The following is a 13,159-nucleotide window of genomic DNA, read 5'->3' as shown; positions in this document are numbered from 1 at the left end:
TAAACCTCTGTTCTACTTTTGATCTCTGTGAGTTTGTCTATTCTGGGTATCTAATATAAATGAAGTTGTATATGATTTGTTCTTTTAGTGTCTGGCTTATTTCATTTAACCTAATGTCTTCACGTTTCATCCATGTGGCATGTATCAGACTGAAATAAATGAAAAACTGCTTGTTTTGTTGTAATTTCAAGTTCTAGTCCAACTATTTCTAGAGAAATGCATCAGAATCATGTCAGACTCTTTCCTTCCTTGCATTTTGTTCTTCTTGAAGCTATTTTCCCATCAGCCTGTCCTGATTACCTCTTAATCATTCATCAGATTTAAGTAGAAATAGTTACTGAAAAGTAATTTTAAAGGTTATCAAATAGACAATGACAATAAAACCACCATACATTTGATTTTTCTATTACAAATTATTTGCAAATGTGGAAACCAGCTGCCATCCTAAAAGGGCTTTGGAAAATACTCAGTCTGTTCATTTTGCACAGGAAGACACTAATAGTAGAGCATTTAAAGGATTTCCTAAGATTGCACAGCCATTTAATGGCATAGCTGGGAATTGTTTTAGAAGAACCTAAGTTTTAGGATAGTGCTCATTATTTTCAGATATATTGTTCTGTTAGTGCACAGTCAATATGAAAGTTTGAGGAACCAGTGGCTTGAAGTAACGTTGATTCATTCAAACCTACTAAGTCTGAAACGTTCTACTAGCCATTAGTAATATACAGTAATAGTAAGTGGAATTCCTAGCCTCAAACAGCAGACCATGGGGAATGAATATGATAATACAAAGACTAAGGTTTAAGGTGTATATTTGACTAACCATTGATTCATCTCAACCTTTTTTTAAATCTTTTTTGCTATAGTATGATTCCATATAAGTTGATGTATGACTGGAAGGAACTGTTTTTTAATGGAAAGCCCATATATGAGCAAGCCTCCATTAAGCATCTACCAGCTAAGCCCTCTGCAGAACAACTTACAGAACTGGATAAGAGGGACTTGCTCGATAGCAATGATTATGAAGAATATAAGGTACTTACTAGTAGGGAATAATGAGAGAGAATGCAACATAATACATGGTGTTTCTTTAACATTAATTTTATGACATGTTATTTTCATCCCTATTAATAAAAATGGACTTTTTATATTTGGCTTTTCCCTTGGTTTAATTTGTATTTATATACTGAGTTTTAAATGCCTAGCCTATTCATAATCTGTTATCTGTTACTCCCAGTAATAGTAGGAGAGTGGTCTGAAAAAAATAAAACATAATACATCGTTAGGGCTGATAGATTTTAGAATTTTTTAAATATTTTAATTTATTCATTAGCATTTTCTTTGTATGAGCTGTCTACCTTTGCTACAAAAACCCTTGCATAAAGATATTTCTTTAGTAATTTATTTAAATAGTATGTAGTTTTTAGAGGCATGTGGAAGAGTAGAAGGTCTGAGTTTTAGGAGTAGCATAGATTCAAGCAAAACATTATTGAGAGATTTGAAAAAGTGAGGGGTGACACTTGTGCTTAAAGAGCTGCTTAAAAGCCTTTGGGGTCAGGCAGACCAAGGTAAAACCTAGGCAGCCTGGGAGAGACTCAGTTTCCCAAGTTATGAAATGGGGATAAAAACATACCTACTTTATTTTGTTGTTATGAAGCTTATTTAAGGTAATACATGTTAAATACTTAGTCAAGTGCACTGCATGTTGGATACAAATAGTACATATTAATTTCTTTCCTCACCGCCCTGCTCTCCCCACTGAATTTCATCTCACCTTTAGGAAGAAAGATGTAAAATTAATAGCTATCAGATGGCAGTTCTAGGTAAATGCGCATCAATGGAATGAAGAATGAGGCCCATGATTTTATCACTGAATGACATTTAGAAGGGTAGTAAGTGCAACATGAAAAATTGAGAAGGAAGAACGATTTGACCTAATCATTTGCTGATATTTAGCAAATACACAGTAAATGTTTGTCAAAAGGATGCATGAATAAAATGAATGAATGACAATGAACAGGGCAAAGTGTGAAATAGCACTAATATGTAAATATTGAAAAAAGATAGATTTATGGGGGCAGCTGGGTGGCTCAGTTGGTTAAGTATCCGACTTTTGATCTCAGCTCAGGTCTTGATTTGGGGTGGTGGGCTCAAGCCCCACTCTGGGCTCCATGCTGGACATGGAGCCTACTTAAAATAAAAAAATTTAAAAAATTTTTAAAAAGATAAATTTATGATAAAATGATAAAGAAAAAAGTGAGCTTATGACAAATTGAATGTACATCATTGTAATTGGATGAATCTATATTTGTATCATTAAGAGAATTTTTATTTAAGAATTGACTAGAACTTTACGGGATATCCATGCATATTTATGTTGTATGGTTGTGGAATATAGTAGATCTAGTGTGTCAACCTAAAATATCATGCTACATAATAAATGCTCTGACAATAGTAAAATATGTGAAGGTATTTTTTTCTGTTGTAAATTAAAAGTCATTTTATTTGACAGATTTTACTAATGTATAGAATATTTATTTCTAAGCATTTTCTTTAACAGCTCTATCTACTCTATTCTTATTGCTTTCATAAATCAGGAGACCTGGTAGTCTGCAGCTTAGCAAAGATTTGCCTTTCTAACTTTTTTCTTGTTTGGGAAATCATTACCACAGGAGCATGCTTGTCTTACCCACATCCTGAAGCAGCTGGTATGTTTCTTTTGCAGGAAATTATAAACTTTTGTTAGGAGTATGTGACCGTCTAGCAATACAGTTTATTTTGTTTATAGCCTTTGCTGTTTTCCTAGAAATGAAAATTACCCTAGGATTTCTGATATATGTTTGTATGCTCTGTTCCTTTTGACTGCATGATAGAAAATAGACCATACACAGGTATCAGGATATTACTGTAAACTATCCTATTATCATTCCGTTATTAGACCTTTTGTCTCTTTAGAAACTTGTTATATGTTCCTGCATATAAGTAAAAAATAAATGCTTCAACTTGTAAACTGTATTATCTGGCGTAAATAGCCTTTCATAGGAGGAAGAGGGGCAACAATTGGCGGCTTAGCTAAAGGAAACCATTGTCCACATTTATCACTGCTAAATGTACTCAGGATTTTTAATCCTTCAAGTAAATGCATAACTTAGAAATTAGTCTCCGAAGGGTTTACATTCTTAGCATACTCTATTGTTGCACCCAGACCCAGCATCCTGAAAGAACGGATACAGCCGGGCTTCGAGCCCACACTTTTAAAGCTCTGTCAGCGTAAGCTATGTTGCTTAAAATTTTTAAATATTACACCTAGAAATAGGCATAAAAACAAATTTTTGCTCATGTACACATCTTATAGAGGCTAAAATTTGACCCTTATCGCTTAACATCATTTCCTAAATCATCACTTTATAAACTGGGTACACATGAGAGAGGTCTAGTTTAAGAGTGGTCTGGCCAAGGACATCATTTATCTCTCCCAAGAGGAAGCAGGAACAGCCCCATGGAGCAGCCAGGACATCCACTGTTATAGGATAACCATGAGCTATTCAGCCGAGAGTGGGGAGGAGACTGAAGACCCAGTGGACATGGGCAGCAGCCTAAGCCAGGAGCCCAAATGCTTGAGAGCATCAGCCGTTCCAGAACATCCCCACCCAACAGCTAGTGGTTCTCGACTGTGCAGTGGACTCCTCCTAGTAAATCCCAAACTTCCCCAAATGCAGGTCCCTGTCATGATTCTTACTGGCAAATTACCCAGAATTCCATAGCATTTGATTTTTAGAGCAGCTGCTTATTAGCAGCTACCTACTGAATGAGTTTGGGAGTTACTAAAATTGGGTCTTCATAAACTAAAATTTGGCCATGCCTTCTTGAAGACACAGATTTTTCTAAGTCTCCGCCACAAAGCACTTGGCAATTTGTGGAGATCTGCTGTGCATGCCCACAAACAAGTTGTAGTTGGAATTACCATTTTGGAGGAAGGATCATCAATGTTGTTGCAAGCTGGTCATGGTTTTTAACCGCTGTGTTTTTTGTTTTTAATGAAAACTTGCTGTTTAAATTCACGATCGGTTGAGGTTACTTGGTTGTTGGGTTAACCCTACAGTGTGTGTTGTAATGCACATTTTTATCAATAACACTTTTGGCTTATGATTTTCCACTAACTGAACTTTGAAGATGTGCTTGTATATGTTATGGTTTAACACCAATACTTCTGTCACTGCAGCAGATGTATACATACTCATCTCCAAATTTGTTTATACAATGGCTTATTACCAGGTCTTTTTCCCCTGGAGAATAGGAATGTGAGACTAAATGGGCTATGGATTGTTTCTTTCCTACATAAGTCTCATCTGATTTGCTTGACCCAAAGACTCCAGATTCTATCTTGTTCTTACTCTTTAACTCCAGGCTTTAGTATTGATCCAATGGCTTTCTAGACTCAGCTTCTGACAGTAGATCTCCAGCTTAGCTCTTGCCTTGTTCCCTGGTTTCCCAGTGAATGACCCAGTCTTTGCAGTGTATTATTTAATCAGTTCCCTTATGAATAGAATACTAACTTGAAGCCTGTATCACTCAAGTGATATGGGTAACTGACTCAAGTACACTGATTAATTTTAGTAGATAGTGTGAATAGGTCATTATTATTTTTATTTACTTAAAAGGTATGTGTTGTATTAGCTCAGGCTGCAATAAGAAAATACTATAGACTGGGTGGCTTAAACAACCAGAATTCATTTCTCACAGTTCCAGAAAGTCCAAGTTCAGGATGCCAGCTAATTCAGTTCTTTGGTGAGGACTCTCTTCCTGACTTGCTGATGGCTACCTCCCTGTGTCCTTACATGAACAGAGAGAGAGAGAACTCTGGTCTGCCTTCTTAAAGGACCCTAATCCCATCACGGGGGCCCCAATCTCATAAACTCTTCTAAACCTAATTACTTCCCCAAAGCTCTGCCTCCAAATACCATCACAGTGGGGTTAAGGCCTCAACATATGAATTTTGGAGGCACACAATTCATTTCATAACATACATGTTTATTCAGGACACATAAAATGTCTCAAAGTACAAACTTGCCAGTCAAGTATAGGAACCCTTGATTTCAAATGAAATTGTTTTATTGCTGTTTATCCCCTGCTGAGAAAGAAGTCTTAACACCTTGTCTTTTGACTATGGAGATGTGTTTATATCTTTTGTTTCTAGACCTGCAGGAATGTAGCCTTTTAAATAGAGTAAGCAGTTGCTTTCACATTCTTGGTTGAGATGTTCTGTTAGGCATTCTACTTTGAAACTTCTGCCTGCCATTGTACCTGATGCCCCACATTATCACTCATTTGGATTAAGACTTCAGAGGTATCTGTTAAAACACAAACACTTCCCAAGATAAGGAACAAGAATCATGATCAACATCCAAATAGCTAGGAAAGAAGTTTAATACTGAAAGGAATGTTCTCACTATCATTCTAGTTTAGTTTGTATGTCATACATTTCATAGCTTCAGTTTCTTCTGCCCTTTTGCTTAGAGTTTTGCCTCCAACCCCCTAAATTTCTCCCATAATAGTAAGGTTACCTGGCTGGACTTTTCGGACTAAGCCTCATTATGTGGCTGTGTCTTGGTGAAATCACAAGTATGCCCTAGAATAGTGATTCATGTAGTCATCCATAGTGATAATAACTTACAGAACAGAATGTCCATGTATTGGTTTTCAAAAGGAGCCATAGTTGCCCTAGGCCTGTGGTAGCCAAGAAACAAGGCTGTCTTCTAACTGCTGTGGATCAAGGGTTTCAGAGAGCTGGAATAGGTTTGGCAGAAGTCTGGGACTTCTGTCTGTGGGATGAGGGAATGGAAGGGGACCTTAGGTCACGGGAAGGGTATTTCACTTTAAATGACTAGAACTGGTGACAACCTAACTTCATTAGAGAACCATGGTAGGAATGGTTGAATTAAGGTATCAAGTCCAAGGCATTAGACCAGAATTAAGAAATGGTTTACAAAGCCAAAGGATTGGGGTGAGAATGAGGGGTGAGAAGGATATAGTCAAGGAAGAAGAATTTTGGATGGCTGACATGAATAAAACTAGAGTGAATGTCCACCACCCATTTTTATTTGCTCTTGATCACATAGATTAGGGAGAAGCCAGTCTTCTTCTAGGCTCCCTCTCATCTGGGGTCAGGCAAGACAAAGGATGGTTAAGGCCTCCCTGGGCTTCCTACCACTGATTTACTGGTTCATCCTCTACCTACGTTGCTAACTACAGGAGCTAGTTTCTATGCATCAAGTCCAGCTTATCTTCAATTAGTTACTCAGACTGCCCACCTAATATTTTAGAACAGGCTTTGAAGATCTGAACTCTAAAACTATGTCTTGTCAGCTAAATATAACAAGAACACACGAAGTTGTTAATCTCAAGAAACTTGAATGGACCCAAGAAAGTCTGAATTTTGGTGTGGGGCAGATGTATTGGGTTGAGAACCAGAAACCCTCCCACCTGGAAGACCCTCCCACCCCACCCCTCCTACCCAGTGCCCAGGGCCTGTCAGTTATATTCTTTGGTACACTGGACTTACTGTAGTCTTTCACATATTGAGCAGTCACTTCTAAGCTTTTTTTGGGTGGTCTATACCTCTGTAAGTAACCTTAGCAGTGAAGCAAAGAAAATAGAATGCACTAGTCATTACTATGAGAAGAGGGTATTCTGTGTGGAAAAATTCTACATGAATTTTTGAGTGACAAGATAGGTAGACCATATCATAGTGTCTACACACTTTGTGATAGAGAAATTCCAGCCAAGTCTGTCTAACTGTCCCTGACTGGGCAATGGCAGCAGATAGGTGAATTCAGATGTAGAAGCTTCTGGAAAATTTACCTGAGTAGCAAGACCACAGAAATTATTATAGAAGTGATCTTGAGAGAGACTACCACCTCCCTGATGAAGACAACATGGCTTGAGCAACTAAGGAATGAAATTTACTATTTTTTATGAGGACAGCCACCACCACCAGAATTGTTTGGCAGCCCTGGCATAGGGAGGTCTCTGATATAAAGTACAGTATGATGCTATCCCAAGGGCATTTGGGGTCAGGAGAAATGCAAGCCTTAGAGTCTCAATTTGTTCTAACTCCAGGCAATTGTGCTTTGAAAAACATTGGGCTAGACACAGCTGCTGTAATTCCCAGTGTGCCATGTTTAATGCCTTAGAAGGGCCTTGGTGACTTTCCAGATCAGAGAATGGAGCCAGGAGTAGGAACCTGCCATTTTGGGGTAAATCAGCTACTCTCCCATTGATCCTCTCAGTGAGTCACTGTGAATGTGTCTGAAATCAGAATGCTAAGTAAGTAGAAGCCCCTGCCTATTGTTTGCTCCAGTTTGTCACTGAATTTCAACAGCACTGAAATATAAGTTTTTAAGACAGAGGAGCTCTCAGAATGACTTAGTCTCAGTTACCCCTACTAATCAAACCTACAAGACAAAGTATCAGCCCCATGATTCTGGCTGCCTAATACACAAGTAATCAGTTGCTCAAAAGTTTTAGAAAAAGAAGCCTGCCACTGGTTGCAAGTGCTGAGCATTCTGAACCTCCGGATTTGTTACCAGCCAGAGTGATTGGATTGCAGAATGAGGTGCCAGGCTCCCCCAAGTGTAGGCCTGTAAGCTTTGACAGTGAGTAGCACCACATGCTAGGTAATTGACCATGACCAATTTGAATTCCCCTTTAAAAATAAGTACAAGGTAGATGGACTCTGTTGCCCTAGGTCTTCTTTTGTGCAAAGCTAGAATTAAACACATCTGTTTTCATAGTAATAGATCATAGTAAAAGATCAGTAATAGACCAACTTGAATTCCCCTTTAAAAATAAGTACAAGGTAGATGGACTCTGTTGCCCTAGGTCTTCTTTTGTGCAAAGCTAGAATTAAACACATCTGTTTTCATAGTAATAGATCAGATTGGGGAAGCCTACTGCTGGGACAGAAATGATCAGATTTCTGAGTAAAAGCCATTATTTGATTAGGACCAGTTCTTCAGATTTGCTGATGAATTGGAGTTAACCATGAGATTGATTGATAGACAGGCATTGATGACTCAGTTCTGCTCTGGCCAGAACAGTCTTCAGCTCAGCATGGCAGGGGAAGTAGAGTTAACCTCTTCCTTCCCCTCATTACCATGAGCCACACTTGTACTTCCTAATGGTAGATAATGGCGTAGCCCTGTCTGAGCACTCTAGCACAGAAGGGTGTGGAGGCATACCTTCTCTGGAGGTGCATGTCCCTGGCCAATGTCAGCGTGAGGTGTGCATCCCCACTTCCCTGACTTCTCTGGAATCTGAAGGCCAGGCTGTTTGGCCAGAAGGTATGGTCAGGAAGCTGATAATACTCAGACCTGACTGGAGGTCAGATGACTCAGAAGAGCTGCCAAGCTCACTCAGCAGGGCCAGTTCATCTTTTCAACTTGTTCTGAGACCTTTGATCTGGGCCCATGCACAGAGCCCATTCCATAACAGCTCCTGGACGAGAAGTCAGAATTCAGTTGCACATCAGCCTGCTGCTATGTCTTCTCTTCCTCCTTGTCAAAAGCAGTATAAGGCACTATCAATCCTTTCCATTGGAACCTGGCTATCAAAGGAGTACCATACAGTGGTCAAGAAACCCTCTAGGGCTGCCAGGTTACATGAGCCAAACTCTCCATCAGACAAGACATCCAACTACCCCTTCTGTTTCTCCTGAGAATTCTGGCTGGTTGTCAGGAATTTTTAAATCTAAATTACAGATTTTGGCAATTCCTCCAGATTCCCTCAGGATTTTGGTGTGGTTGGAGGATAGAAAGCTTAGGAAGGAGAGAAAAAGAACACAGCCTCTGAAAGCTACCAAGTTTTGCCCTAGTTCTTCCCTGTGGAGTATGGCTTTTTTCTGAGTGCCAGATTTCCCAAGCACTGTACCTGGAATATGGCCACTTGACTTTCCATGTTGTCACAGTTGTAAATGTGCTTCTATAATATTGGATTCTCTCTGGTAGGAGACAGGACAGATCCAGACTCGAGGTCAGCCAGGAGAGCTGGGGCCAGGGGTTGAATTCTTGGAGCTAGAACCAAGATGGTCAGGATAATTTACCTGAATTAGCTGAAAACAGGAAGAGGCAGAGGTGGGCTTAAGCCCAGGCCTTTGAATACTCCAATGATCAAAGCTGAGATTGGGTGAGAACCAGACTATAAAATGAAAACAAAGGTGGCAGGCTGGAAGTGAGACAGAACTGGAACAGAACAGGACTCACATTAAGGGCCTGGAAACAAAGTAAGGAAGCCCTAGGCAGTTGCCACAAGTAGAGCTGGAATGCCTGCAGCTTATTTTTTATTGTCTGCCAGTCTGGGGTACACAGTTGGGTCAACCTAGTTTAGCAGACCCAAGATAAATGGCCAGTTAGGAATATGAAATTAACCAGGTCACAAACAGCTTGCCATAGAGTGGCTCTTACTACCCATTCACACAGGCTGCTCTTATCTACTCCAGGACCCTGAGAAATCTCTGGCGGAGCTTCTTACAAAATCCCAAAGTTATAAGTTATTTAAATTTACTGCATTTTCACTGGGATGCTGTGTGCTGCCAAAAAAAAAAAAAAAAAAGGATACCTTGATTTAATGGAGAAGCTCCCTCAAAATCATACTGCCAGCCATAACTTCTAGAAATGCTTGCAGGATTAGCTCATTTCATACATGATGTGTGGGTTCTTGTTAACTTCTTTGAGGATGATGTTTTCTGATCTTGTTCCTAGACTTTGGGTTGGGATGTGTCTAAGTCCTCTTTGTACTTAATCAAAATTACTAAAACGTAATATCCATGTATTCACTCATTTATTCAGTTCACATATAGCCTATACCACTGATTGCTTGATTGATTCATTAATTCAGTCAATAAATATTGACTATCTACTATGTGCCAGCACTGTTCTAAGTACTAGGGATATGAAGTTGATTAAGATAGAGATCCTTACCTCCTGGTGCTCACAGTTTAGTGGAGATGAGAAAAAAAAAATCCCAGAGCATGATGTTAAGTGTGGATAAGCACGGGAGGTTATGGGAACGCTGGAAGGGGTGATTTTCAGCTGAGTTGTAAAGTATGAGCAAAATCGTATTTCAGGTATTACAGACTGCATCACTTCCTCACTTCTTGCAGAGTGGTGTGCAAGAGAAAGTCTGCCATAGGAGATGAAAGGTTAAGGCAGCTCGAATATCAGTATGATGGAGTTGTGGTGCATCAGCTGTACTCTGAAAGGAGCATAGCCTCCTTTTGTGGAGTTACTACCTGTGGTGTTTCTCAAAGACAGTTTATTGGAAGCTTCCATCTTAAGTCCTTTGGCTACACTGTACCAAGACAATCTGTCCAATGTTGGTTTTATTATATAGGTTAAAAGATTGCATTTCAGAAAAACCCAAGCAGGTGTCAAAAACACTTTAAGGGTTGTGATCCCTAAGAAGCTCTCTTTTTTTTAAATTTTATTTTATTATGTTGTGTTAATCACCATACATTACATCAGTAGTTTTTGATGTAGTGTTCCATGATTCATTGTTTGCGTATAACACCCAGTGCTCCATTCAATACATGCCCTCTTTAAAACCCATCACCAGGCTAACCCTTTCCCCCACCTCCCTCCCCTCTAGAACCCTCAGTTTGTTTCTCAGGGTCCATAGTCTCTCATGGTTTATCTCCCCCTCTGGTTTCTCCCCCCTTAATTTTTCCCTTCTTATTATCTTTTTTTTTTTTTTAACATATAATGTATTACTTGTTTCAGAGGTACAGGTCTGTGATTCATCAATCTTACACAATTCACAGCGTTCACCATAGCACATACCCTCCCCAATGTCTATCACCCAGCCCCCCATCCATCTCAACCCCCACCACTCCAGCAACCCTCATTTTGTTTCCTGAGATTAAGAATTCCTCATATCAGTGCCATCATATGATACATGTCTTTCTCTGACTTATTTCGCTCAGCATAATACCCTCCAATTCCATCCACGTCATTGCAAATGGCAAGATTTTGTTTTATTTTGATGGCTGCATAATATTCCATTGTGTATATATATATACCACATCTTCTTTATCCATTCATCTGTTGATGGACATCTTGGCTCTTTCCATAGTTTGGCTATTGGAGACATTGCTGCTATAAACATTGAGGTGTATGTACCCCTTCGGATCACTACATTTGTATCTTTGGGGTAAATACCCAGTAGTGCAATTGCTGGGTCATAGGGCAGCTCTATTTTCAACTTTTTGAGGAACCCCCATACTGTTTTCCAGAGTGGCTGCACCAGCTTGCATTCCCACCAACAGTGTAGGAGGGTTCCCCTTTCTCTACATCCTCGCCAACATCTGTCATTTCCTGACTTGTTAATTTTAGCCATTCTGACTGGTGTGAGGTGGTATCTCATTGAGGTTTTGATTTGGATTTCCCTGATGCCTAGCAATGTTGAGCACTTTTTCATGTGTCTGTTGGCCTTTTGGATGTCTTCTTTGGAAAAATGTCTCTTCATGTCTTCTGCCCATTTCTTGATTGGATTATTTGTTCTTTGGGTGTTGAGTTTGATAAACTCATCAATTTGATAAACAAATCTTTACAGATTTTGGATACTAACCCTTTATCTGATATGTCAACTGCAAATATCTTCTCCCATTCTGTAGTCTGTCTTTTGGTTTTGTTGACTGTATCCTTTGCTGTGCAAAAGCTTTTTATCTCGATGAAGTCCCAATAGTTCATTTTTGCCCTTGCTTCCCTTGCCTTTGGCGATGTTTCTAGGAAGAAGTTGCTGCGGCTGAGGTCAAAGAGGTTGCTGCCTGTGTTCTCCTCTAGGATTTTGATGGACTCCTGTCTCACATTTAGGTCTTTCATCTATTTTGAGTCTATTTTTGTGTGTGGTGTAAGGAAATGGTCCAGTTTCATTCTTCTACATGTGGCTGTCCAATTTTCCCGACACCATTTGTTGAAATGACTGTCTTTTTTCCAATGAACATTCTTTCCTGCTTTGTCAAAGATTAGTTGACCATAGAGTTGAGGGTCCATTTCTGGGCTCTCTATTTTGCTCCATTGATCTATGTGTCTGTTTTTGTGCCAGCACCATACTGTCTTGATGATGACAGCTTTGTAATAGAGCTGGAAGTCCGGAATTGTGATGCCATCAGCTTTGCTTTTCTTTTTCAACATTCCTCTGGCTATTCAGGGTCTTTTCTGGTTCCATACAAATTTTAGGATTATTTTTTCCATTTCTTTGAAAAAAGTGGATGGTATTTTGATAGGGATTGCATTAAATGTGTAGATTGCTCTAAGTAGCATTGACATCTTCACAATATTTGTTCTTCCAATCCATGAGCATGGAACGTTTTTCCATTTCTTTGTGTCTTCCTCACTTTCTTTCATGAGTATTTTATAGTTTTCTGAGTACAGATTCTTAGCCTCTTTGGTTAGATTTATTCCTAGGTATCTTATGGTTTTGGGTGCAATTGTAAATGGGATCGACTCCTTAATTTCTCTTTCTTCTGTCTTGTTGTTGGTGTATAGGAATGCCACTGATTTCTGTGCATTGATTTTATATCCTGCCACTTTACTGAATTCCTGTACGAGTTCTAGCAGTTTTGGGGTGGAGTCTTTTGGGTTTTCCACATAAAGTATCATATCATATGCAAAGAGTGAGTTTGACTTCTTCTTTGCCAGTTTGGACGCCTTTTATTTCTTTTTGTTGTCTGATTGCTGTGGCTAGGACTTGTAATACTATGTTGAATAGCAGTGGTGATAGTGGACATCCCTGCCGTATTCCTGACCTTAGGGGGAAAGCTCTCAGTTTTTCCCCATTGAGAATGATATTCACTGTGGGTTTTTCATAGCTGGCTTTTATGATATTGAGGTATGTACCCTCTATCTCTACACTCTGAAGAGTTTTAATCAAGAAAGGATGCTGTACTTTGTCAAATGCTAAGAAGCTCTATCTCTTAAGAGAAAAGGCATTTGTCTTGTTTTGTTTGTTTGTTTGTTTTTGTTTTTTTGAAGGCATCTGTAATTGAATTGTAAGACATGTAGAGCCTACCAAACTGGGAATATATGGGGCACTTCAGGCCATGCAGATGTTGGTAAGTTCTAACGATCTATGAGATCAAACACTGGATTGTGTGTGCTTTCAG

General features: G+C 39.3%; 1 protein-coding gene across 1 annotated transcript in view; it reads left to right on the top strand.

The window, feature by feature from the left end:
- SPEF2 (sperm flagellar 2) overlaps nucleotides 1-13,159 on the top strand; it is a 167,447-nt gene that overhangs the window by 42,190 nt on the left and 112,098 nt on the right. Inside the window, 1 exon segment of the mRNA XM_054504500.2 lies at nucleotides 867-1,035. Coding sequence (XP_054360475.1) covers nucleotides 867-1,035 — 169 coding nt within the window.

This window comes from Mirounga angustirostris, unplaced genomic scaffold (assembly GCF_029215605.1).
Source record: "Mirounga angustirostris isolate CCGP_5_RB_7025 unplaced genomic scaffold, mMirAng1.0.hap1 SCAF_7, whole genome shotgun sequence".
Lineage (NCBI taxonomy): Eukaryota > Metazoa > Chordata > Mammalia > Carnivora > Phocidae > Mirounga > Mirounga angustirostris.
The sequence above is the reverse complement of the archived record's forward strand: the minus strand, read 5'-3'. Positions and strand labels throughout refer to the sequence as shown.